The sequence below is a fragment of the Acipenser ruthenus genome, chromosome 9 (genome assembly GCF_902713425.1).
Source record: "Acipenser ruthenus chromosome 9, fAciRut3.2 maternal haplotype, whole genome shotgun sequence".
Taxonomy (NCBI): Eukaryota; Metazoa; Chordata; class Actinopteri; order Acipenseriformes; family Acipenseridae; genus Acipenser; species Acipenser ruthenus.
In genome coordinates, this window is record NC_081197.1 from 27,368,597 (window position 1) to 27,392,202 (window position 23,606).

Below are 23,606 nucleotides of genomic sequence, written 5' to 3' on the forward strand. Positions count from 1 at the left end.
GTGAAGTCACTCCACAGCACAAAGAATTCAACATAACAGTGGAAACAAAATGGTTTTCGTGAAATACTGACCGCAGCTGTATCTGGAGTGCCTGAAAGGAAGACATGCAACTGTTTGGTGGTGAAGACCTGCCACCCACTGGGTCACTGTAGTCAGGTATTAGCTTAAAATGTATCTTTTGAATTTCAGGTTTTTCTTCATACGTTTATTTTTTTTTTTCCCAAGTAACTATGCAATAAGCTTAACAATGTAATAAATACTAAAAAAAAAAAACATATTTCTATGTTCCAATAGTAAACACAGAATTGGACCGCTACTGGTTACAGTGGTAATGTCACCTATGGGCTCCTACAATCATCACAATACTGTCTTTGTAAGAAGTTGTGATATTTTTACTGCTATTTCTGGATGAGCCAAAGGCAAATACTGCAAAATTTACTGTTGTTTGTTTTTTGTTTTTTCTTTTTAATTGTATGATACAACTGTTAGTTGTATGCACCTATTGTTAAGAAGAAAACAGATAATGGATACAGAAGACACTGATTAAAACAAGTCCAATGTCCCCTTCAGTATGTCTGTCTTTTATATACAAGCAAGGACTGTAACTTACAGCTATTTAGAAATATATAAAACACATAATCATTGTAAAAGGAAAGAAAGCACTGCAAAGCCATGAATGCCCCTAGCATTGAACTCACCTGGGGACACAAAGATTTGGAACTCCCAGATAAAAAGTCGATATCCCTGACTCCATGGCTAGCATTAAAGACATACTAAGCAACAAAGTTTAAGAAAAGTCAAGCACTATCAAGGCATTAATGGGACTGTAAGTGTGCTTTTTTTCTTAAAGCCACAGTGATTGGAACTTGGTTTGAAATCAGTCATAATGAGATACAGAAGTGAACACTTGAAGCAGCTTTTAACAAGCAATCTATGTTATTGCCCAGCTGTAACTATACTAAAAGAATTCAGCAGGTAAGTGCTGGAAAGTACAGATTCCAACACAGGTATTCATACTTGTACACTATTTGTAATTATGATGATTTCAAAACTAAAGCTCCCATCATAGCCCACCACAAATATGCAGGATGTATTTATTGAGAAGCTGAAGGTCATTCCCTGATTACACCATAATTTACCAAGGATATGACAAATAATACAAGCTGCAAAAGATACATATATACAGGTTAAAGAACATAAATAAAAAATGTCCAAAAAAGATGTAGTGTGTCATGCTGTTTACATTAGTACCTTATATGGATTGCCAGATTGCCTCTGCTGCAGCCCAGTGCACCCTGGGAAATATTTGCTTCAAAGTCAGACTTCCCCAGTAAAGCAGTGTTAAACAGTGCAATTTGTTTCATGGCAGAAAAGAACAAACAACCATACAAAGAGGTGCATACTTGAGTGAAACTGTATCAACCGGAGTGCAGTCTGTTAAATTAATCAGGAGTGCAGATCTTTTAAAACAATGCAGTCTTTCTGTGCCATGAAACAAAACATATTACTCAAAAAAAGCTCAGATTCACGTGCCTTAAGTTGTGAAGCAATTGTGAAAAGCGATGGAAACCAAGGTAAGCGCAGTTAAGCACGGTCACTGCCCACACTGAATGTTCTAATCTAGTACCTCTCTTTTGTCATTTCCTTTAGTTGGAAAGTCACTTGAACGTCTTTTAATAGCCAACTGTTCATCAGCCTCTGTTGGGAGGCAATTAGCGTGCACAGAGGATTTTAAAATTTGCAGGTCCCCCCCCCCCCCCCCCCCCCAAGAAAAAACGAATATTTAGTAGCATGCACTTGCTCTCACACAACATTATAGCCCTTATGCTGTCATTTTATCTTTTCGATAAGTAATTGAGAAAAGCAATAAACCAAAAGAATGAATAGGGTGCAGTATTAACTCGGCACAACCCTACTTTTGGACAGTTTTACTTTTTCATCAATTAGAATACAGGTACATTATAATTAGGGCTTCAGATTTTCGGTTTTAACCAATAAAAACCGAAAAAACACCCCTGATACAAAAAAAATTAAATTGGTGTATAGCAAATTAACACAGGAAAAACAGTGGAAATGGTTACTCGATTCACTCGGACCGAGCCCCCCCACCCCCCCCCACTATTACTACTACTACTAGCTTCCTGACTTGTATCTATCATTGATTCTTTCTGAATACCTTAAAACCACCCCAACTACTGAGTGACAGCACATTCCTACATTTCTATTGGAGACTCCGCTTGCAAGATTTAAAACAAGATTACAATTAGGAATGGAGGCTTGTTTGCGGGATTTAAAGATGTTTTACAGTTAAGATACAGCGGATTTAACCACTTCAACACCATGACGTGCGCACGCACGTCAAATGAAAACCCACTTACTGTACCATGCCGTACCTGCATAAGTCAAGTTTCCCATTCTATTCTATGATCGGTTTCTCAATCTAGCGTTTCTGGTTTAATTCTAAGGCAGTGCTAGTACTGTGGAATGTGCAATGAAAGTCGGGGGAGGGTCAGGTGACATTTGTATCCAATTCCATTTCATGTAGCGATTCCAATCTACCTGTGGGCGTTTAGAAGACTGAGATATATTGCAGGAAGCCATTCAACTTTTACAAGTATATATATATAGTGTTTTAAATTATTACTTTTTTGTTTTTTTATTAGTTTTACTTGTTTATTTGCAATTTATATAGTTTTTAGCAAAGGCTAAACATGGCAACGTACGTGGTCTTTCTATAATGAGCAACAGGAGTGAAGTTGGTTCGGAGGATTTCGAAACCAGCGACAGTGATGCTGACTTATCACTCAGCGATGATGATGAAGAGGATGTGGAGCCAAAAACAGTACAAACTGTACAAACAGAAGAGCATGCAGCTACTTTACAGGTAAGCCAGCTGCAAACGGGAAGCTGTTTGCTTTGAAATGGCAGTGCTGTGATGAAATACTATCAAAGCACAGCACTGGGCACAGGCAATGCGGCAGCCAGATCCATCACAATGCCTGCACAAAGTAGTTGTGTACACGCATGTGTGACTATCCCTCCAACACAAGCAAAGCAGACACCGTAAAAAAGGTACAGGGTCTGCTACGAAAATGAAAACAAAAGAAAACACGCAAGAAAAATGTGCAGTGGTTGCGAAGGCAACCCCAGGTTCTGTTGTATTGGACATTTCAATAAATGGCACAGAGCAAGTCGATAATGTTTTTATGTTTGATTTTTATTTGATAAATACTGTTTACTGATTATTATTGTTATTATCAGTGTTTTTGTTTTCATTGTTAAACAAAAAAAAAAGAAAACGTGTTTTTATCTCTATATTGAATATGGGTATGTAGGGTTAATGAAAAACACAGTTTAGGTCATTTATTTGTGTTTTATTCATCATATGTTAACATTTTATAGCAATTACAGGTTTGAAAACATTATTATTATTATTATTTTCAAAATCTGATACCTGGGAAGGGGTTTCATTTTTACATCTGAAGTTGAAGTGGTTAAAATAGAATTGGAAATTGTGGAGAAAATGCCTACACACAAAAACCCTAGAAGACCTCTGCTCGTGACCATAAGGATTTCACTGGAAGTACTGTCGAGTTACTATGATACATATTTTGATCGAAAAAAAGGCCAAGCATTTTTGGAAAGTAACCAAAAACAATAATTTCATACAGTATATAAAAAGCGGAGGCCCCGAAAAAAACGAAAATAATGAAATTAATAAAAACCAAAAAACAGAAGCCCTAATTATAATGTTTCTCGGATTTAATGTATTATTATTTAACTGAAATTAACTTATTTTTTTTTAAGGGGACAAAACATGTAAGAGTAAGATATTGAAATAGTTCATTCTGATACGCCTACAAAGTAGACAGAAAACAGCAAATTTGATCTTTTGGGGATTTTTTTTTATTTTATTTTTATAAATTTAGTCGTTGCCAATTATTTTTTATTATTTTCTCCCTATTTAGAATGTCCAATTATTTTTTAGGCTCAGCTCACCGCTATCAACCCTGTGCTGACTCGGGAGGGCGAAAACGAACACACGCTGTCCTCCGAAGCGTGTGCCGTCAGCCGACCGCTTTTTTTCACGCTGCAGACTCACATTGCAGCTACCCAAGAGCTACAGCATCGAAGGACAACACAGCTCTCGGGCAGCTTACAGGCGAGCCCGCAGGCTCCCAGCCGGAAAACAGGGGTCGCTGTTGTGCGGTGAGCCGAGGGCACCCTGGCCGACCTAACCCTCCCTCCCCCCGGGCGACGCTGGCCGACCTAACCCTCCCTCCCCCCGGGCGACGCTCGGCTAATTGTGCGCCGCCCCCTGGGAGCTCCCGTCCAAGGTCGGCTGTAGAATAGCCTGGACTCGAACCAGCGACGTCCTGGCTATAGAGCGCATCCTGCACTCCACGCGGAGCGCCTTTAGTGGATGCGCCACTCGGGAGCCAGGATCTTTCCAAATCTACAGTATTAAAATGCGACTTTGTGAATCTTTAATTTTGATTTGATGTCGCATGGTGAGTGACTTGGCGTATCATTTATCTGAAGTTGATTGTTTCGCAAATGACCAGCATAGGGGCCCTGGCTTTTCTACAGAGGGTGGCCTTTACTTACGTCAACAGGGACCAGAAGGCTCCTGCCCAGATGTTGGTTAAAAGAGAGGCACCAGGCTTCAGTGTACCCATTCATGTTGGGAACATACTTCTTTACAGTCTCATCATTCAGTCTCAGCCATACACCATCATCATTGTGGATCTATGGGAAACAAGCAACAAAAACGAGCCATGCCCTCCTGTAACTGCTAAAACGCCTAGCAAGGACTCAAAGACTGCAAGCTGCCTACAGAACTGTGGGCACAGAGAAGTGAGCGGTGGGAAGGGAGCAGACACTTTGAGAAATTTAGAAACTGAGAGGAAAAGAATAAAGAATGGTTAAGCAGGGGAAAAGAGTTTATATTTTCAGAAATAACAAGGTGGGCTTTACGAGTATCTAATTTTTTCTGAGCCTTTAGAACTTCAGAAGACGCACATACTGTATACTACTGCCTCTAGTCTGTCACTGCTGCCTCTTTCTGTGCCTAAGTTTATGCGTTCAGCATCGCGTGTGCATTTGCATACAGTGAATCAAACAATAGCAAACTGAAGTGGTAGTTGTCCTAATGAAACAAGTGAGCGACATGCAGTGGAACCTACACTATAGATTCAATCAATTTCAACAAGTAATTGATTATTTTTTTCCCACATATTCCATACTGCAGCAAGTTTCTTGCGTGTATATGAAGCCAAACAAATGAAAAACAAAAATGAAAAAAACTGCATAAACAAAATAAATTAGTGGCAGAAATTATTCTAAAGCTTGAAGTGTGGCTGGCTACGTTTAAAAAGACCGTACAGATTGTTATTTGCTAATAGCTTAATTGAAAATGAAAAACAAAATCCCCATCAATAACAAAGACCCTCATCGAACAAGTATTACCTCATCAATGAAAGTGATGGTTCCATTGACCTTGACTATGCCTATCTGTTCACTCTGTAGAGAGGGGTGGCTACGGACGCGAAGCCCTGCGCTGTCCTTGGCCACAAATTTGCGAACCTGAGAGAAGCAAAGGGAAACAGTGAGGCAGAGGAACCGAGCACAAAAAAAGCTCTTAAGAAATGAAGAAAGCAGATGCAAAAAATGCATGAATTAAAGGAAGCAGAATTTAGAACCCTTTCCCCTCTATAAAGACCAAACCGAGGTGGATTATTTTCAGAGACCAATCAGCACTGAGCTGCCATAATGGTTTGCGACCTCAGAAGTCATCAATAACAGAGAAAGGGCTCATTAGGAGTTACAGGATTGTTGCTCGTTTCACCACTTCACTCGCCTGGTTACGGATTTCAAAACCACTACCTCCAATGATGATGAAGACTATTCCAATGCAAACCTGCACAACACCTCCACTTACAAACCTTACAACTGTGCTTAAATATCACAGGCGCTTCTGAATAAGAAATACAGCAAACCAAAATCATAGTCACTTTAAAAACAGAACAAATAATAGAGATGTAAAACTCAAGGAAATGCCTGGGTAAGTGTTGTGAGGTACTGATCAGGCATGTGACATAGTGTGGACCCCTGACCAGAAGAAAGTTAGTGTGTTTGATTGTCTATCTTAATAATAAAGTGGGATGTACCAATGCAACAAAGCAAACAGAGCACCAACTCAGGTAATTGAATGGAATATAATATTTTGGCTGATACATTTTCTGAGAATAACACGCGCATGTGTTGCACAGGTGTATTGGCTTTGGGCTTGGCTGTGGTAGTGGGACTGGAATGTTTCCTCCAGTCCTTACCTTGCTTGGCTGAGGCTCTGCTTTAGGTTTGACTATCTGAGCTCCAGGAGGTATCATCCCCTTTGGTGGATCCTTGACTTCCACTTCTAACCCAGCATCTGTGGAAAAGCAACACCAAAAAAAACAACACATCTTTTAGGGTTGCTTATTTGGAATACTATTATATTCATAGATCCTCCTGAAAGCCTTAACAATATTTATATATGGTAAAGTAAGTAGGTAGCTAATCTTCTATTTGGGTTCTTTCAACAAAAACCTGCTATTTATTTGGAGTTCACTGTTACCTATTTCTATGCCATCTATTGTGACATGGATGGTGTAAAGACCCACAGCTCCAGGAGTCCAGTTTGCCCCATAGGTTCCATCAGCGTTGGCTCTGATCAACATGTTCTCACTTGGCCTGGAAAAGAAATGGAATAATATGAGGACAAAAGAACGCTGACACACACAAAATCAAAACAGATCATAAAAAAAAAAAGATGTTGAATACCTCTTGGGTGTTGGAGAAGCAAATCGAAGCTCTTCAAAGGAATAGTTTTCATAAGCCTAACAAAGTGAGAAAAAAAAGAAAAAACAAAAGAAAAAAAACACACAGTTCACTTCAGTAGATACTGGTAAAGTTACATTACATGTAATTTATCAATCTTGAACTGTGTTATGATTTGATTTGTACTGATGATGTTTGAGTTGGGGAGCAAGAAAAACAGAGAAACTCTGGCTCCCTACATTCTTAAATATGATACACATTATGGGATTAAATAACATTTTAATGCTCTCATAAAACAAAAATGGACAAAACAAATTGGTTTAAAAAAATGCATTGTCAAAATGTGACATTCATATCTGCGATACATATTACGAACAATTTTAAGGGTATACTATTGGTTATTCAATCACAGTGTTGCTTGGAATGAAGGCCACAAATTCTTGGCATTTCTGTATATTATGAATAATCTGTAAAATATAGATAATTTTTTTTTATAAAAACAAATAAAGACAAAATTGAAACTGAATAACTACCTTCATCATAGTTATGGCAATGTAGCGGGCCTCTTTGACAATCATTGGCTCATAAGTGGCCTCCAGTTTGGGTGCAGGGAGCCCCCCAAAGGTCATGTCAGCCCCAGACAGGGCTGAGGCAGGGCTCCCCGGAATCCGCTGGAGCTTCCGAATGCTCTCCTGCTGAAGAGACTTTTTCTGGGACACAGGGACTGCCTTCACCTCCACCTGAACAAAAAGGGCAGCAAGAGTCAGCATCTGCGCAGCCTGGAGATCCATTTGCATTCTATCAAAATCTGGGAGAGCGCTTCACAAGTCAGTATCTTAGCCAGGCATGTATCAGTACAGTGAAAAAGTAGGTCTACATTCACAACATGTGAAATGACTTCTTGTACTTTATTTATCTCTTATAAATTACATATGCTCTCAGTTTCATTGCTAGTCCTTAGCATAAGCATAACATCAAAGAACACTGCAGTAAAAAGCCTGACCTTCATATTTGGTACATGCACTACATCTCCGTACTGGTCTTTGGTCTGCACTGTGACAGTGGTTGGCCACCCACACTTAATGTCATCCTTGTTGAGAAGCAATGAGGTTTTCTGTGGGTCTGCATAGGAATCTGGTTGTAACCACCTGAAAATGTAAAATATAAAACATACAAAAATGTGTAAATTCTGTATAAACCTGTAAGATAATTGTGCCGCTTAACAGAGAAAAGTTTGCCTTTTGAGACAGATCTTTCCAGTCAAATACAATCTACTGGTGTTCAAAATGCTGCCTCATTGTTTACACTAATATAGCATGCCAACCTGGACGAATAAACCAGAAATACTGTACAACACCTAATATAGAGATCAATGCAACAAAAAAGAACCTCAATGGAATGTTGCAGCAGATTTGTCAACATTTAATTTCAAACATGTTTGCTGGCATATCAGAAAACAATAGATGTCCTTACCTGGCTAGGCGCCCACCACTGGAGTTTTGGACACAAGTGATAAAGTCCTCGAGAAACGAATGCTCATTGCTTTGCAGGTGGAGGGGAAGGTTGCCTTCCAGAGCTTCAAGAATAGAAGGGGAGCGTGACAGAGCCAAGCCTTTCCCAAGAATGCCTGCATGAGCCTTACAAACCTGATACAAAAGGATACATCAGTTTCAACTATTCACACTTGCACACACACTGTCCCCTAGGAGGAGCCCAACAGATAATATTCACACAGAATCCTCATTTAAGATTTGGTGTCTAATAGTTTTCTCTGCCTTGTAACTTTACAATGAGCTGATTAAGTTTACACAAGTACTATACCTGCAAGGACGCCTCTTCAAGTATTTCAAGATCTTCTTCCAGTTCATTGCCTGTTACAAAAAAAACATGGACATAAAAAAATGACATGATAGTTAGGAGCTACCAGTTCATTAACCTCAGGACACGAGTATAATAAAAATTGTATGGGCTGATATACTGTGCAGTTTAGATTATAAATATTATAATGTTTGCTTGAACAAAGAAAACTTGATTTGTAAAACTACTAACACAACTGTAACTACCAGGTTTTATTAATGCACAAGATTAATAATATTAAATATTAACCATTCATATGGAGGACACTGATACCCATTCTTACCTATTGACAATGCAAGATCCTTTTTCATAAGAGCAGCCGCACATACACTCCCCAAGTATGCAAGCTCCTTCTCAAGTTGTATAATACCCTGCAGAAATATTTTAAATTGTTAATACCAAACTTAACAAGTTTACACAAATACTGTATCAAATCAACTAAGAGACAAATACCACTATAAGAAATACATATTTTTCATAGCCAAACTAAACATCAGTAATCTAGATGCCTATAGAAGTGTGCTTACATATAACCCCTGATAAATACACACATGAAATATATAGAATCTCTTTTGGGTTTTTTTGTTCTTTGAAATGCAGTAAAGCCACAAAGATGATACATATTATCCTACCTCATCTGACCCAGGATTGAATTCATATCCCACAGCAACACACTTGAAACCATAAAAGCTAGCCTTCTCATCTTTCACATAGTCTGAAGCAGTCTCCAAGGAGAAAAGAGCTTCATTGCCTGAAACAATCCCAACAATACAAGCATTGTAAAAACATACTGACTGTATGAATTCTGCAATTAGTAAATATTTTGTGCAATCTCTGTAAATGCAGATCATCGTAACAAATACACAACAAAAACCACTGTGCAAAGCTATTTTTATAGTAAAAAGGTAAACACTGACATTTCCAGATATTATCTGGTCATCCAGAAAAGCAATAGCATGATTAATGTTTCTCCTGGTTAAAAATCTAACTGTGATGCATTGCAAATTGCATGCCTGTTTGGGTACTGACTGGTTTATTGTGTGTCAATGTAGAGGAGATTTGTTTTTTCATCTGAAAAATAATCTTTAGTAAAAATATATATATAAGAAGACTAAGTTACCTGGCAGCACCAACACTGTAGTGGGCCATCCACATGATCCAGAGAATTTCTTCAGCTCTGTCCAGGTGTTTAAGCTCTCGTGTGTCAAGTGTTTTGGTCCAAATCCAGGGACCTGCAGGGGTTTGCTTGGAATCATCAAACGGAGCACATCTTCAGGCTGCGCTGTACCACACTGGGGGTCAAACTCAATGGTCATCCATCGCACACAATCAGGAAAGGACACCTAAAGGGAAACAGAAAGAAGAAAACAGTGGGTACCATCCAAATGTTTGCTGAAAACACAACATTTCAGAATCCTTTGACATCAACTGGAAGTCTAGTCCACAATTTTTTATTTTATTTTTTAATGCACAGTTCAAAGTAATACACTTTGTACTTTACATATAGCGTCAATAATGTTTAAAACAGCCTTAACCAGCTTTTTTTTCTGAATATTACAGATTCATAATTTATACCTCCCTTTGCAATTTTATGTGTAAACCCTCAATCCACCCGGTATAAAGGCCAGTAAAGCAGCAGGTGTTCTTGTATGTACCTTGTACTGGGTGACACAAGCTTGTTTGTAAGGGTGGTCGCTCTCGGTGACAGAGTAGTGGTTGGAGGTGGTACATGCTGAAAGCCCCTGCTCTGGCTGGTTTCCTGTGGTGCTGTCTGTGGATTGATTTGGGTTGAAAGCAGGTGGAGCATATTTCTGGTTCAAAGCAGAAACAGCTGGAAGCAGTTCCTGAACTAGACCAAAGACCTCAACAGCAGCCTGTAGAAAAAAACAAAAGAAACATACATGAAACAATATACAGCTATGGCCAAAGGTTTTGCATCACTCTGTATAGAATTAACTAATTTTGCTTCATAAAGTCAAATGAAACTTGCTGAATAATGTCACATTAACATATTGAACTACATACCGCTTTGTAGTTTTCCATATACTTAACAACAAACTTGCACAATTTGAAAAATGTTACATTTCAAAATCTAACTTGAAATACTGTACTACGATTATGGCTTCTGGTAGACTTTTGCGATATAATTTTGTAGTTTCTTTGATTACAGGATGTTAAATACAAGATCAACATTATGTTTACTTTTTTTTTTTTTTTTTTTTTTTTTTTTAAATAAAAATCACACAATATGCAGTGTTAGGTGGTCAATCAAAATCAGAAAAGCGAATAGCATGGTTTCTTTAACAGATGATTAGATAGGTCAGTCTAATCTAGTGCAAGATGGACCATTCCCCATAGCAACAGTGACCAGAGTCAGCTCTGACATTTAAATACATTTAGTCACTCACCTTTGGAACTGAGGCTGCCACTGGTCCGATATAAGCCAATATGAGAGGAAGCAGCATTGAAAACAGGCTGGAGGAACTCAACAATTCTGGAATGTCTTCAGCTGGGCAAAAAGCAACAGACAGAGTAAAGACCCCTGAGAAATGTAAACAATCACCTTGAACAATTTGAGTCCTGGTATACTGTTAAAAAATAAAAAGACATGTTCTCTTACCGTCGACAGCGAACGCTCTGTGAAGCAGGTCTTTGGCGGCTCGAACCACAACACTCACTACAGACAAAGACCTGTTGCAATTCTTGTCCTCTTCATTGGCTTTACTGACTAACTGACTTTGTAGATCCCCATCATACTCACTCCTAGACATAAAAATAAAGCAGGGTTTCACTGACGACAGTGGAGCAAGTGTTATATTGAGCAAAAAAAAACAAACAAAAAAAATAAAAGAAAGCTAAATGCTAAAACGATTGACTTACGACAAATCTGATGTGTTACTTCAAGTTTGTATACATGATACTGTTCTGGACCACTGTTCTAGACAGTTGTTAAGAAGCTAACCTTAAACACTACTTTTGTAACCCTTGTCCTGGGCACAGTTGTCACAGCCAGTATTTGCATTATTTTAGTACACCTTTATGAATGTGAATTTGGCCCTACCTGTAGTAAAGTATTTGTGGAATTTGTCCTCGTGTTTGATTGGTGCCGTTACTGCTGAGACTGCAGGTGCTGAATGTAAACGTCACACCATCTGTACACTGCACTGTGGTCATGCCTCCATCTCCATTAGCAGTGCGACTGCCATAGTTTCTTAAACGCACTGCATATTTGACACTTTCCTGTGGAAGACATCATTTATTTTTATTGAGTTAGTTAACGGTAGAGAAGTAACACCTCATGTACCAACTTGTCCTAGGTGTGCTTTGTAGGCACACATACACACACACACACACACACACACACACACACACGGCAGGACATTCACACAAATATGAAACTAATATGCAAACAAAAGCTTTTTTTTACCTTTAATGGTACAGCTTTGTCCAGCCTGATTTCAGCTATATCACTGGGGGAGTCGTCAGTGGTGTAGGTCCCTTTCACCATCTCCAAAGATGTCCACCTGTGTGAATGAGCTGAATCTCCTGGGTGCTCAGTCTGTGCCTATACAGATTGAAGCCAATTTCAATCAAATGTCTTACACCACATTCTCCTTACATAACCTTCAAAAATCTACCTCATGAGATGCCTCAGTTATAAATCGCAGTAGAATAAATACAAATATATATTGAGATAAAATTGTTTTTTTTTTTAGAATGGCTCAGGATGCAAATATAGCCTTCATCCATGTATATATACAGACGTGCTCAAATTTGTTGGTACCCTTACAGCTCATTGAAATAATGCTTCATTCCTCCTGAAAAGTGATGAAATTAAAAGCTATTTTATCATGTATACTTGCATGCCTTTGGTATGTCATAGAATAAAGCAAAGAAGCTGTGAAAAGAGATGAATTATTGCTTATTCTACAAAGATATTCTAAAATGGCCTGGACACATTTGTTGGTACCCCTTAGAAAAGATAATAAATAATTGGATTATAGTGATATTTCAAACTAATTTGTTTCTTTAATTATATTACACATGTCTCCAATCTTGTAATCAGTCATTCAGCCTATTTAAATGGAGAAAAGTAGTCACTGTGCTGTTTGGTATCATTGTGTGCACCACACTGAACATAGACCAGAGAAAGCAAAGGAGAGAGTTGTCTGAGGAGATCAGAAAGAAAATAATAGACAAGCATGGTAAAGGTAAAGGCTACAAGACCATCTCCAAGCAGCTTGATGTTCCTGTGACAACAGTTGCAAATATTATTAAGAAGTTTAAGGTCCATGGAACTGTAGCCAGCCTCCCTGGGTGCGGCCGCAAGAGGAAAATCGACCCCAGAGTGAACAGAAGGATAGTGCGAATGGTAGAAAAAGAACCAAGGATAACTGCCAAAGAGATACAAGCTGAACTCCAAGGTGAAGGTACGTCAGTTTCTGATCGCACCATCCGTCGCTTTTTGAGCGAAAGTGGGCTCCATGGAATAAGACCCAGGAGGACTCCACTTTTGAAAGAAAAACATAAAAAAGCCAGACTGGAATTTGCTAAAATGCATATTGACAAGCCACAATCCTTCTGGGAGAATGTCCTTTGGGCAGATGAGTCAAAACTGGAGCTTTTTGGCAAGTCACATCAGCTCTATGTTCACAGACGAAAAAATGAAGCTTTCAAAGAAAAGAACACCATACCTACAGTGAAACATGGAGGAGGCTTGGTTATGTTTTGGGGCTGCTTTGCTGCGCCTGGCACAGGGTGCCTTGAATCTGTGCAGGGCACAATGAAATCTCAAGACTATCAAGGCATTCTGGAGCAAAACGTACTGCCCAGTGTCAGAAAGCTCTGTCTCAGTCGCAGGTTATGGGTCCTCCAACAGGATAATGACCCAAAACACACAGTTAAAAGCACCCAAGAATGGATAAGAACAAAACATTGGACTATTCTGAATTGGCCTTCTATGAGTCCTGATCTGAATCCTGTCGAACATCTATGGAAAGAGATGAAACTTGCAGTCTGGAGAAGGCACCCATCAAACCTGAGACAGCTGGAGCAGTTTGCTCAAGAAGAGTGGGCCAAACTACCTGTTAACAGGTGCAGAAGTCTCATTGAGAGCTACAGAAAACGTTTGATTGCAGTGATTGCCTATATATATAATAATATTAAACTGAGAATTTTACATGAAATTATTATTTTTGAAATATTCTACTTTAAATCAGCATGATGCAGAAACTGTCCTTTGCCTTGGAAGACAGTGGGACACCCTGTCACTATAACATTCCTACTTGCCAGCTTAGTCTTCCTTGGTTAACTTTATATATATAAAAAAAAAAAGTACATAAAGTCATATTTGTAAAATGACATGCAAAAGCTTAATCAGGATCTTACATCATCAGCCAGAACCTCCAGCTCGTATTCATGGACGCCACCTCCACCATACACACAGAACCCCACCAGCACCACCCCATGCCTATCCACGGTGAAGCAGATGGCATCTGGAGATCCGTTCCCAGTGTTCCAGCTTCTTCCTTGGCTTGTTTTAGTGAAGCGGTTTGGGGTGGATTTCACTGAATGTAGACAGTTGAGTCCATCCACCTGAAAGGAATACAGTTAGAATTCTCTTCATTGCCAAGCAGTGGTAGATTAGCAAACTTAATCTCACAGCAATTAAAATGTAGAGAAAGAAAAGATGATGGCACTGCTGTTCATAGCCAACAGGTGTCACTAATGACTAGGCGATAAAGTTGACCCAGAAGAAAGCATGTTATTTATGCTGTGTGGTAGAGTGACTACAGGGATGAGAGCTATTATTAACCTCACCTAATTACAGACACCAGTGATAGCAAATACTGCACTTTAGCTTACAGGCTTTTTTTTCTAAACCATGTATATCAGATCCATAAAAGGTATATTTTTCATTTTATTTTTTTACAAGCTAGTTTGCAGTGGCAAGGACTCTTACCTCTGAGCCCAGTGCTGACGCAGTGAGCTCACTCACAATGCTGGCCAGGAGGCCACAGGTGTTGGAAACAAGGTGTGGGGAGAAGAGCTCCACCTCCTTCCGCAGGCTCTTTCTCACTGGAAGCACCACAATCACCAACATCTTCTCCAGTACTTCCCGGAAACTAGTCATACTCATGGGGTTCTCCTCGGTCTGCCACAGAACGACAGATAGTTTATAGTCTTACCTGTATATACTGTAATACAACAGTTATACAGGGTATTCCATGCAAAGTATGTCAGAGCGCTGCAGCATTGAATTTTGTCTTAAAAAAAAAAAACATGCAAACGTTTGTGTGATCAGATGCCAATTTTATTTTTTGCTTGCTTTATTAAATTTTACATTCTCAAACATGCAGCCAGCATGAGAACTAGAACCAGCTTTAAATGTTGCTATTACTAACATGCGGCTTGTTTTGCACTGGCACAGCAGGAAGGCTTGCTGCTTCTCTTTCATTCCATGCTGTAGAGACATACAGATAAATAGATAGATATAGCAGACCCTGATATTGATGTGATGCAGCCACTTGAATTTTCTTTGTATCTGATAGCTTGTATCAGATGGAAATGATTATCTTTACTGTTTAGTTATTCTTATACAACTATATATTGCAAAATATATAGCATGGGTTGCTGTAACATTCAGTACAAGTGGATTTTCACCCAAGTCAAGGTCATAGCTGACAGAAAGCCCACTCCTGGCAAATGTGCTCTGTGGGGTTGATGTCAACAGTGTCTCCTTGAAGTAAAAGAGGTGAAAATTAGAATGAAAAGGGTAATCTTTTTGAGTGGCTTTTTAACAAAAGTAAACAATGGTGAAGTTGTCTGGTTTTAGATCAGGAGGCTGAAGGTTCAATCCCATTGTTTGTTTTTCTCAATAATTTTCTCCTAACAATCTGGACAATGAATTGTTATAAAAAAAAGTGTTATCTGACCAAAAGCATTTCACACTTCTAAAAAGAGAAAAGTTAGAAAAAATGATCAGTTCGAAAAAGGCATATATGTTTTGCATCATGTTTCTAAACTCTATTTCCGACCTGTGTCTATCCCTGTATATGAAACCTTTACAAAACGTAACCGTTCTTCTAATTTGACTCTTTTTGTCCATGTAAAATGCTTTTGGTCAGTTACTACTTACATGGCTAAGTTTCTCCATGTGTGCTACCAGCAGGGGAAATCTGTGTGCCAGAGCAGAATCGTTCTCAGTGCTGACCTGCTTGACAAGGGAACGCAGCAGCACTTCTCCGTCATAGGCAATGGGGAGGATGGAGGTCAGTTTCACTGAGGTATTGCACAGGGCTGACATTACTGCAGCAAGAAGTCGACTACTTGATGTCCTGAAGTTTGCTTCCTGGATGTCCTTTGAAAATAAACAGGAAAAAAACAACAAAAAACAGTTTCATAATTATGAACAGATTGGTGAACGATTCAGTAGTAATAGTGCTATTTTAATTTGTACCTGATCCAAACAGTTTAGCAGGTCACACAGACAAGCCCACTGCAGGGCTGGTGTTGGGTAGAAGGAATGGAAACAGGCTGTGAATGTATGGTGGCACTCCTGCAGAACAGCTTCCAGGAGAGTCAGGGGCTGGCTAAGGTAGCCTTCAGGGTCATTGTCCAGCTTGATCATGCAGTTATCTACTCCTTCGGACAGGATCTTCCTCAGGAGATTTCGAGTCTTCCCAACGCAATCTGCCAACTTGCTGGATTCATCCACTGCTGACTTTGTGCTCGCTGGAAGGCATTTATAAAGTGCAAATTTCAGATATGAATTATTCAGCCTTAGTTCACAGCCACTTACTGTATGAGTTTAACAGGGCTAAAGACTGCATTGGTACAGTGGCTTTAACCACTTCAGCACAACATGCTACAGTCTGATGAACTGTTAATAAACAGAAAAAGTGTTCTTGTAGCAACAGATCTAAATCCAGTTACACAATGAACACGTTATGTGACTCCAAAGTAATTTATAACAATATAAGGTAGTAGAAAATCTCAAAGTGGTAGCACAACGTCGTATATTCAGAGGCTTCAGTGGTTCATTATTCCTTGGCTAAATAAAAGGCAACTGGCCTGCTGGCCTATAACTGTACATTTGAATTCACTTGAAAATGACCACATAGGTACAAGTGTTCCAGAATGTGCTTTACCTGATATGGGGTAGATCTCACAGATGTAGACGCGCAGCAGTCGGAGGCAGCAGGTGCCCACGAAGCGCAGTCTCTCCAGGTCCAGCAGAGTGGCGGTGTACTGGAATCCCTTCAGTCCTCGCAGCTCCTCCACACCCAGAACCAGTGTGGTCCAGCTCCAGTGAAGGATGCTCAGCAAGGACTCAAAGCACTCCTAATATACATCAGAAATACAGATTAGGAATTTCCACCCATCATGCAGATACATGAGATGATACCCACTTAACATGACTGACTACTCTAAGATCTGCTCTTCCTTTACTAAGTGCATATTTACAGTGTCTTCCACTTTAGAGGGTCACTTTAAACCTTCATCAAATACTATGCAACACCCTGAAATGAAAATACGGCTAAAATAAACCTATTTCTAACAAACCTCTGTGATCATTTACATATCTCAAGTAAAATGTTTCCTCAAAGTTTATTTGATGCATTACACCTTTAAGATGTCCTTCTCATGCACAGCATTTCCTTTCCAGGCTAGCTAAACCTCAAATAAAAAAATTCAACATACCACTGAAACAGTCCTTGCAAACGATCTCTTCAGAATGTGTACAGGCTCACTGGTTTGCTGCTTTCCTTTTGCTGCATTGCCATCATTTGATGGAAGCCTGAATAAAATAAATAAAGCAACAACAATTGAATTTGGAAAATTGCACCCAACACCCCAAAAAAATCTTACACACTCAATGCAACCAGTATTTAACATGGGTGGGGATCACCAAGAGGTTTATTTTTCTCTCCATTGCCAATATAAAAATAATAAAGTAACATGTGACATACCTGTATAACAGCTGAGGAATCTGACCTGCGTTTACATCTGTACCATTATTCGACTTTTTGGAGCTCTTAAACTGGAAAACCACACTGAAAGGAAAAACAAAAAACATGAAATACAGCTCTGTTTACTTCATCAAAGGTGTGCTGAACCTGCTTCTTTTTAAAAGGATACATACCCATCGTCGGTAGTGATAGTTGCCTGTCCATGGGAACCACAGTCACTGCTCGGCCCCGAGACTCGAGCCCAAGCCACATACCACCAGCCAGACTGCAGCAGTACCGGCTCATCAAACATCATGGCATACTTCTCTCTGAAATAACATGGCACGGATAGATCACAGTGCAGTTGAACAGATAAGCATGCAAATTCAAGGATGATACGCCAGGCAGCACACATAGCACAAAGCTAGACTTCTCTCCACAGGGTTTACATGGTCTTAGCTGTCTATACCTGTGTTTTAAGTATACCGGTTATCACCTCTGAAATGCACAACACAGTAACAGTCAAACAAACCAGAACTGACATCAGAGAGGCGGCTCTCTCAGGATGTTTGATCTCTGTCCTGGCTGGATGGAGAGGACAGAACATTGTTAAAAAGCATGCTGTAAAGAAAGGTTTCTTAGACAAATAGTAATCTTCCACAGAGACATCTGTGCCAACTTGTGGCTAACCGAATATTAACATTGACATATGAACTGCATTACAAGTATTCCACAGATTCACTAGCAGCACATTCAGACCTCAGCTCCTCAATTTACTTTCTATTGTACTAACAAATCTCAACACACCATTTCAAGAGAGGTCATAAATAATACCTGGCTGCGCAATCATAGGCCAAAACATCAGTCTCAGCTAGAAGGTCTCCATCTGTTTCATGATCTCCTCCATCGGGCCCCAGCTCAAAAAGCTAAAAATAAACCAATAGATTACACAATAAGTTACGCTAACGTGAAAACACCACAGTAAGTATTTTTAGCATACAGCAGTGTTAAAAATAAAATGCACAAAAGGAAAGTCTATTTCTACACTGCATTTGTTTATACAGTTCTCATCAGTTACAACAAAGGCCAGATCCTTGACATCAGGTTAAAAGCATCCATAAGTCCATTATCTTGTCATCACAGAAAGAACTCCAGAGCTGTATTCATGTGCTGTTAAATGTATTAAGTGTACATTAAGAGGTGTATTTCCTATAGAAGGACTAACAATTATTATTATGATTGTTTTTTTTTTTTTTAAACAGATACCTTTAATATTAGACTCAGTCTTTCCAACCATTATATATTTATTTTGGGTGTCCTTACCTTTATCTTTGCCGTATATTCCCCTCTCCCACCGAACAGTCCAAGACCCCCCAGTAAGATATCTGCATCTGCACAGAAGCGAATGGCTTCTACAGAATGGGCTGAATACCCCCACCCACCACCATGACCTATAAGAAAATAAAGTTCATGTAGTCACTTCATCAATATTTCATTATCAAGTATGTTTAATATTTATATACAGTATAAAGTACTGGTCTACATATTGACTTGCTTTCAAATCGATTGACTACGCTGTAATCTTCTTTGGAGTAAACCTTCATTACAGCTTGAGTCTCCTCCTCGGTACTGGCAACTCCCATTTTCAGCTCCTGCATTGCTGACAGCGTGTCCAGACAACCTACATGTGTATCAGATCAAGGGAAACACAATTCATTATTTCAAAGCTGTGGTCTGTATTACAGAATCCAACCTGAAATAGAACTGTACTGAGGGTATCAGAGAATACAGCAGAGTTAAGATATGACAACATTAAATCAAAGTGCTATCTCCATAATGCATAGAAAGCTATAGGACTTTAATATGCAGATATAACACTGTAAATATGAAGCCAAAATGTCAAGTAATCTCAGAGATATGAGGATTTTACAGTATTGAATATGAAGCAAATATCTCAACCAAGGATGACTTTAGATTTTCACAACAGTGATGATATTAAGTTGGTATCAGAAAAGGCTAAATGTAGTAATGGAACTAGCGAGTTAGTCAACCTACCTAGAATATGTAGTGCCCCGTGAGACCTTGTAGTGGTTGCCATGGACCCAGTTGGGAGAGCAAGCTCAGGACTCAGTACACTGCATCGCGACTGAATGTCTGTCGCTGTGGGGATCCTGGCATCAGCAATCACAGCATTGTAGCACCAAAACTCTCTGGAAGCTGGGAGGAATCTTTATAAGAGGGAGGAAATGGATGTTAAACAGTTTGGTCACTATGAGCTGGTTTCACAGATCCTGACTGGCACAAGCTTCAATACCTTTACCTAGAGCAACATTTGATAGTCCACTAGATCCAATTAGTTTACACATAAGACTGATGAAACCAGTCACATGTGTAAGAGTAGGGACATTAAAAATAGGATCTAACTGATTTACCATTATCTATACATCTCTGATAATTCTCTGCAATACAAGAGAGACAACAAGAGACCAAACTGGACAGACCACAGCAAGTGCAATAATTAAAGCACAACACTGCACTTCCTCCTGCGGTTCTAGAGCCCATTCTCCTACCTACCTCCAAATCACATCGTAGACTGGATCCAAACAGACTCCAAACCCTTGCAGGTCCTCCTGTTCAGAATCGTTGAACGTCCGGCAGCTCCCATCAGCTTTATTGATCAACAGGCATTTAAAAGGTGGTGGTTCTGATTTGGATGCAGGTACTAGACCTATTAAATAAGCCAAGTAGAGTAAGTTTAGCAAGCTGTGGTATCAACAGTATTGATAGTAGGAAGGGGAAATCTGGTGGCAACACTGTGGGGAGCACAAACCAATAGTTACAACATGAGGGCATAGGTTGTCTTGATAGATACATTTTATTTTTAGAAAAACAAATGTTAACTACTCATGTGTGTGAATTTGAAGATTGATATGATGTCATTGTATAAATAAGACAATTTTCTTTCTCTATAGAAACAAACGGGTTAGTTTAATACAAAAACAAGAATACAGAACACAGGGTTTTAAAATTTGTAAGTGTTGTTACTTAAAAACTAAACAGAAAAAAAAAAACATGTACCAATGATATGTTTGCTGGCAAAAATTTCCGATGTGGCCAGGACATGGGAATTTATAAGCGCTTCATCGATCCTCAAGAAGGTCTGGTCACCACTGGCACCAATCCACGTAGCTTTGCGCCCATATTTAGCTCCAATGTTGGGCATGGGGGATGGCTTTGCATTCCAGTATGGCATGTCTATAATGGGTCTTCCAAGCTGCCCCTTCTACAAAGCAACACACAAGATTCATTTTAGCATCCAAAAATATCTCAGTTCTGTCTCATACCCACATTATTTTACATTGTAAATGTTTTACAGCATATTGTTTGTTTCCTATGCTCAACTGTATGTATCAAATTTAAAAACATATAAGGTAGCTGTTCACTTTGAAATGCTCACTTACTGGTGGCAGCTGCTGTTTAAATACTGTGTAGGGGGCAGTGAAGCCAGGTCCTAATAATAGCAGGGGAAACTCTCAGTTTTTTCATTTAAATTTGGAAAAATCAACAGGGCAGAGAGATAAAAGAAACTCTTTTTAAAATTGACCCCACTAGGTTTAACACAATGCCTTTTACTTAGGAAACCTTTTTTCAAAGTAACAAATAGATTTTATATAAAAGTTTCTGGTCTTTTAATATGGGAATACTAAAAGAAATTTAAATTAAATTTAAGTTTCTTTCAGTATTTCCAAATTCAGCACTGTTATGTGTTTACTATTCTTTTAAAAATTACTTTTTGTGCTGTGTTATACGTATATAAAATAAATATCTACATTAAAATAAACTGGCACAAAATAACCAATTTGTCTTAAATCTAGCAAATCAATACACAGTTATAACAATATGTAAATGTTTCTTCCTTACTGAGAAACTCCCAAAAGTGAAGACTTGACCATCCATTAAAAGAACCGCCGTGTGGTTACTTCCTGCTGTCACATGTATGCTGGGTCCTGGTAAAGCCTGGACCAGTGAGGGAGAACTCCTATTGAGGAAAAAGGCAGAGCAACAATTATTGATTCTGCTGTATCGCCCAGAAGACGACTTTTTGATTGTTCAAGTGCAATATATACCTGGAATTCACATCACCCTGCCCAAGTTGTCCATGCTGTCCATACCCAAATGTATACACATCTCCATTCTCCATCAACACCACTGTAACAAAAGAGAATGTAAGATTTACACTGGCTCTGTGTTTAAAAACACACACAAACAAAAAGTAAAAAGGACAAATGGGGGGGCATGCAGCAGCCTGCATGGTTTTAATGCAACTACTGCACCTCTACTGAAAACCAGGCTGTATTTGCATTGCTGTTCTGGAACTATGTTTATATCAGGAACATGCTTATTTTCTGGGTCACTTCATTAGAAAGTACCTAAAAGCAAAAACAAATCTAGACCATTAAAAGTGTGTATGACTTTGAGAACAGCACACTGACCCCAAGGCTCCAAATGTCTTCAGAACTACAGTCAGAGAATATTTCAAACACTCAATAAGACAAACCCACTAATCCATTTCTCATACATTCTGCACCACAGGCAACATGTTAGTTTACAGTATTGCAGTTCACTACATTTTGGTCCATTACATTTCTTGTTGAAATTAGGAATTTCAATAAGATACGCAGGCTTGGTTATCTTATGGAATCAGGGACTGACAATTCATTGACATTTATAATTTGGTTACCATGTGGACATTATTAAACTGTAAAAAGGAAAAAAAGACATCAACATACCTGAGTGATGGAATCCACAGCTAACCTGGACTGCTCTGAGCGCACAGTCAAAGCGAACTGCCCCTGGTGGGTAAGTGGTGATCTTGCTTGCATCTTTGTCTCCTCGCTCCCCACTGCCATCTGGAAATTAAGTTACACAATCCAGTCAGTATTTCTGTTGGAATGGTAGACGTGCAGCAGACAGCAACAGTAAAGACAGCAACATGACAGAACTATGTAACTCAGCCGCTACACACATTACTGCTCGATGTGGCCTTCTGCTACCTATAAAAAAGCACAAAGTTTAGATAGAAAAATAGGATCAATATTTCTAAAAAGAGACTAAAGAATTAGACAGAGAACAGTGTACCGGAAGCTACATGATCTTTAAGGTCATCTGCCCCAAAAAAGAAAGAAAAAAGACATACAGGGGTTGGAAAAAAAAGGTGTATTTAGGTGACCATTCCTGAATAAATAATGTGGGGCTTGGCAATATATAGTGAAGTATGTGTGTTACATCAGAACTACGTGCAGTCTTGGATATGAAAGCACCTGCCTACTAAGCACCTATGACGAGTGAGATGGACAGATCTGATGTCTTGCCCAAAGTACTTACAACAGAAATGCAGCTTGGGATGCCAGCTGCATAACAAATAAATCACGTGAGAGACAGTTAATTTATATACAAATAGCTGTGCTACTTTTATTTGCCAAACCCTTGTCCATGTATAAATCCTACCACACGGTTAGTCTCTCACACTGTTTATTGGAACAGAAGCACTTCTGTTTAAAGCAGGCTCATATGTGGCAGTGATTAGAGTCAAGCTCAGCCTAAATGTCTTACTGTAGTGTGATCTTGGATGAGATCACTTCAGCCAACATTAAAAAAATAAAATAAAATTCATGCAACCCTTAATGACTTAATCTTAGTTTTATCATTACAAGACTAAACAATGATATGTGCTGTAAATCTGAAGATACAAATGTTCAAATCAAAGTTGTGTGATTACAGTGTACATTCTCCACATTCTAATGTCTGTGTCCCGTCTTGTGAAACGAAGCCTGGGGACACCGACAGCAGACACTTCAGAGGAACCTCTCAGCTGAGCCTGCTTGCCCACAGGTTACATGGGTTTGTCAAACATCTACAATTCCACAGCTAATTAGATAGGAATGTATACTCTGAGAGCGTTTGAGTGACTGAGGTTTT

At 39.1% G+C, this 23,606-nt stretch overlaps 1 protein-coding gene across 18 annotated transcripts in view; it reads right to left on the reverse strand.

Moving 5' to 3' along the window:
- LOC117405836 (E3 ubiquitin-protein ligase MYCBP2) overlaps window positions 1-23,606 on the reverse strand; it is a 116,618-nt gene that overhangs the window by 30,787 nt on the left and 62,225 nt on the right. For 13 of the 18 annotated variants that reach the window (XM_034923705.2, XM_034923698.2, XM_034923700.2 and 10 more), the window contains 34 exons: window positions 22,418-22,537; window positions 21,755-21,836; window positions 21,549-21,666; window positions 20,706-20,910; window positions 20,202-20,355; window positions 19,683-19,855; window positions 19,183-19,308; window positions 18,951-19,078; window positions 18,462-18,553; window positions 17,822-17,956; window positions 17,649-17,732; window positions 17,380-17,476; window positions 16,827-17,019; window positions 16,136-16,410; window positions 15,815-16,036; window positions 14,639-14,830; window positions 14,065-14,271; window positions 12,104-12,241; window positions 11,738-11,916; window positions 11,297-11,439; window positions 11,085-11,185; window positions 10,332-10,550; window positions 9,797-10,019; window positions 9,309-9,427; window positions 8,960-9,047; window positions 8,641-8,690; window positions 8,293-8,465; window positions 7,823-7,967; window positions 7,353-7,559; window positions 6,823-6,878; window positions 6,617-6,732; window positions 6,333-6,430; window positions 5,470-5,586; window positions 4,609-4,749 (listed from right to left, as the gene is read on the reverse strand). In XM_034923705.2, the coding sequence (XP_034779596.2) occupies window positions 4,609-4,749; window positions 5,470-5,586; window positions 6,333-6,430; window positions 6,617-6,732; window positions 6,823-6,878; window positions 7,353-7,559; window positions 7,823-7,967; window positions 8,293-8,465; window positions 8,641-8,690; window positions 8,960-9,047; window positions 9,309-9,427; window positions 9,797-10,019; window positions 10,332-10,550; window positions 11,085-11,185; window positions 11,297-11,439; window positions 11,738-11,916; window positions 12,104-12,241; window positions 14,065-14,271; window positions 14,639-14,830; window positions 15,815-16,036; window positions 16,136-16,410; window positions 16,827-17,019; window positions 17,380-17,476; window positions 17,649-17,732; window positions 17,822-17,956; window positions 18,462-18,553; window positions 18,951-19,078; window positions 19,183-19,308; window positions 19,683-19,855; window positions 20,202-20,355; window positions 20,706-20,910; window positions 21,549-21,666; window positions 21,755-21,836; window positions 22,418-22,537 (4,916 nt within the window). The remainder of the gene's footprint in view (window positions 1-4,608; window positions 4,750-5,469; window positions 5,587-6,332; window positions 6,431-6,616; window positions 6,733-6,822; window positions 6,879-7,352; window positions 7,560-7,822; window positions 7,968-8,292; window positions 8,466-8,640; window positions 8,691-8,959; window positions 9,048-9,308; window positions 9,428-9,796; window positions 10,020-10,331; window positions 10,551-11,084; window positions 11,186-11,296; window positions 11,440-11,737; window positions 11,917-12,103; window positions 12,242-14,064; window positions 14,272-14,638; window positions 14,831-15,814; window positions 16,037-16,135; window positions 16,411-16,826; window positions 17,020-17,379; window positions 17,477-17,648; window positions 17,733-17,821; window positions 17,957-18,461; window positions 18,554-18,950; window positions 19,079-19,182; window positions 19,309-19,682; window positions 19,856-20,201; window positions 20,356-20,705; window positions 20,911-21,548; window positions 21,667-21,754; window positions 21,837-22,417; window positions 22,538-23,606) is intronic. The other 5 variants (XM_034923712.2, XM_034923709.2, XM_034923699.2 and 2 more) reach the window with 4 other exon arrangements.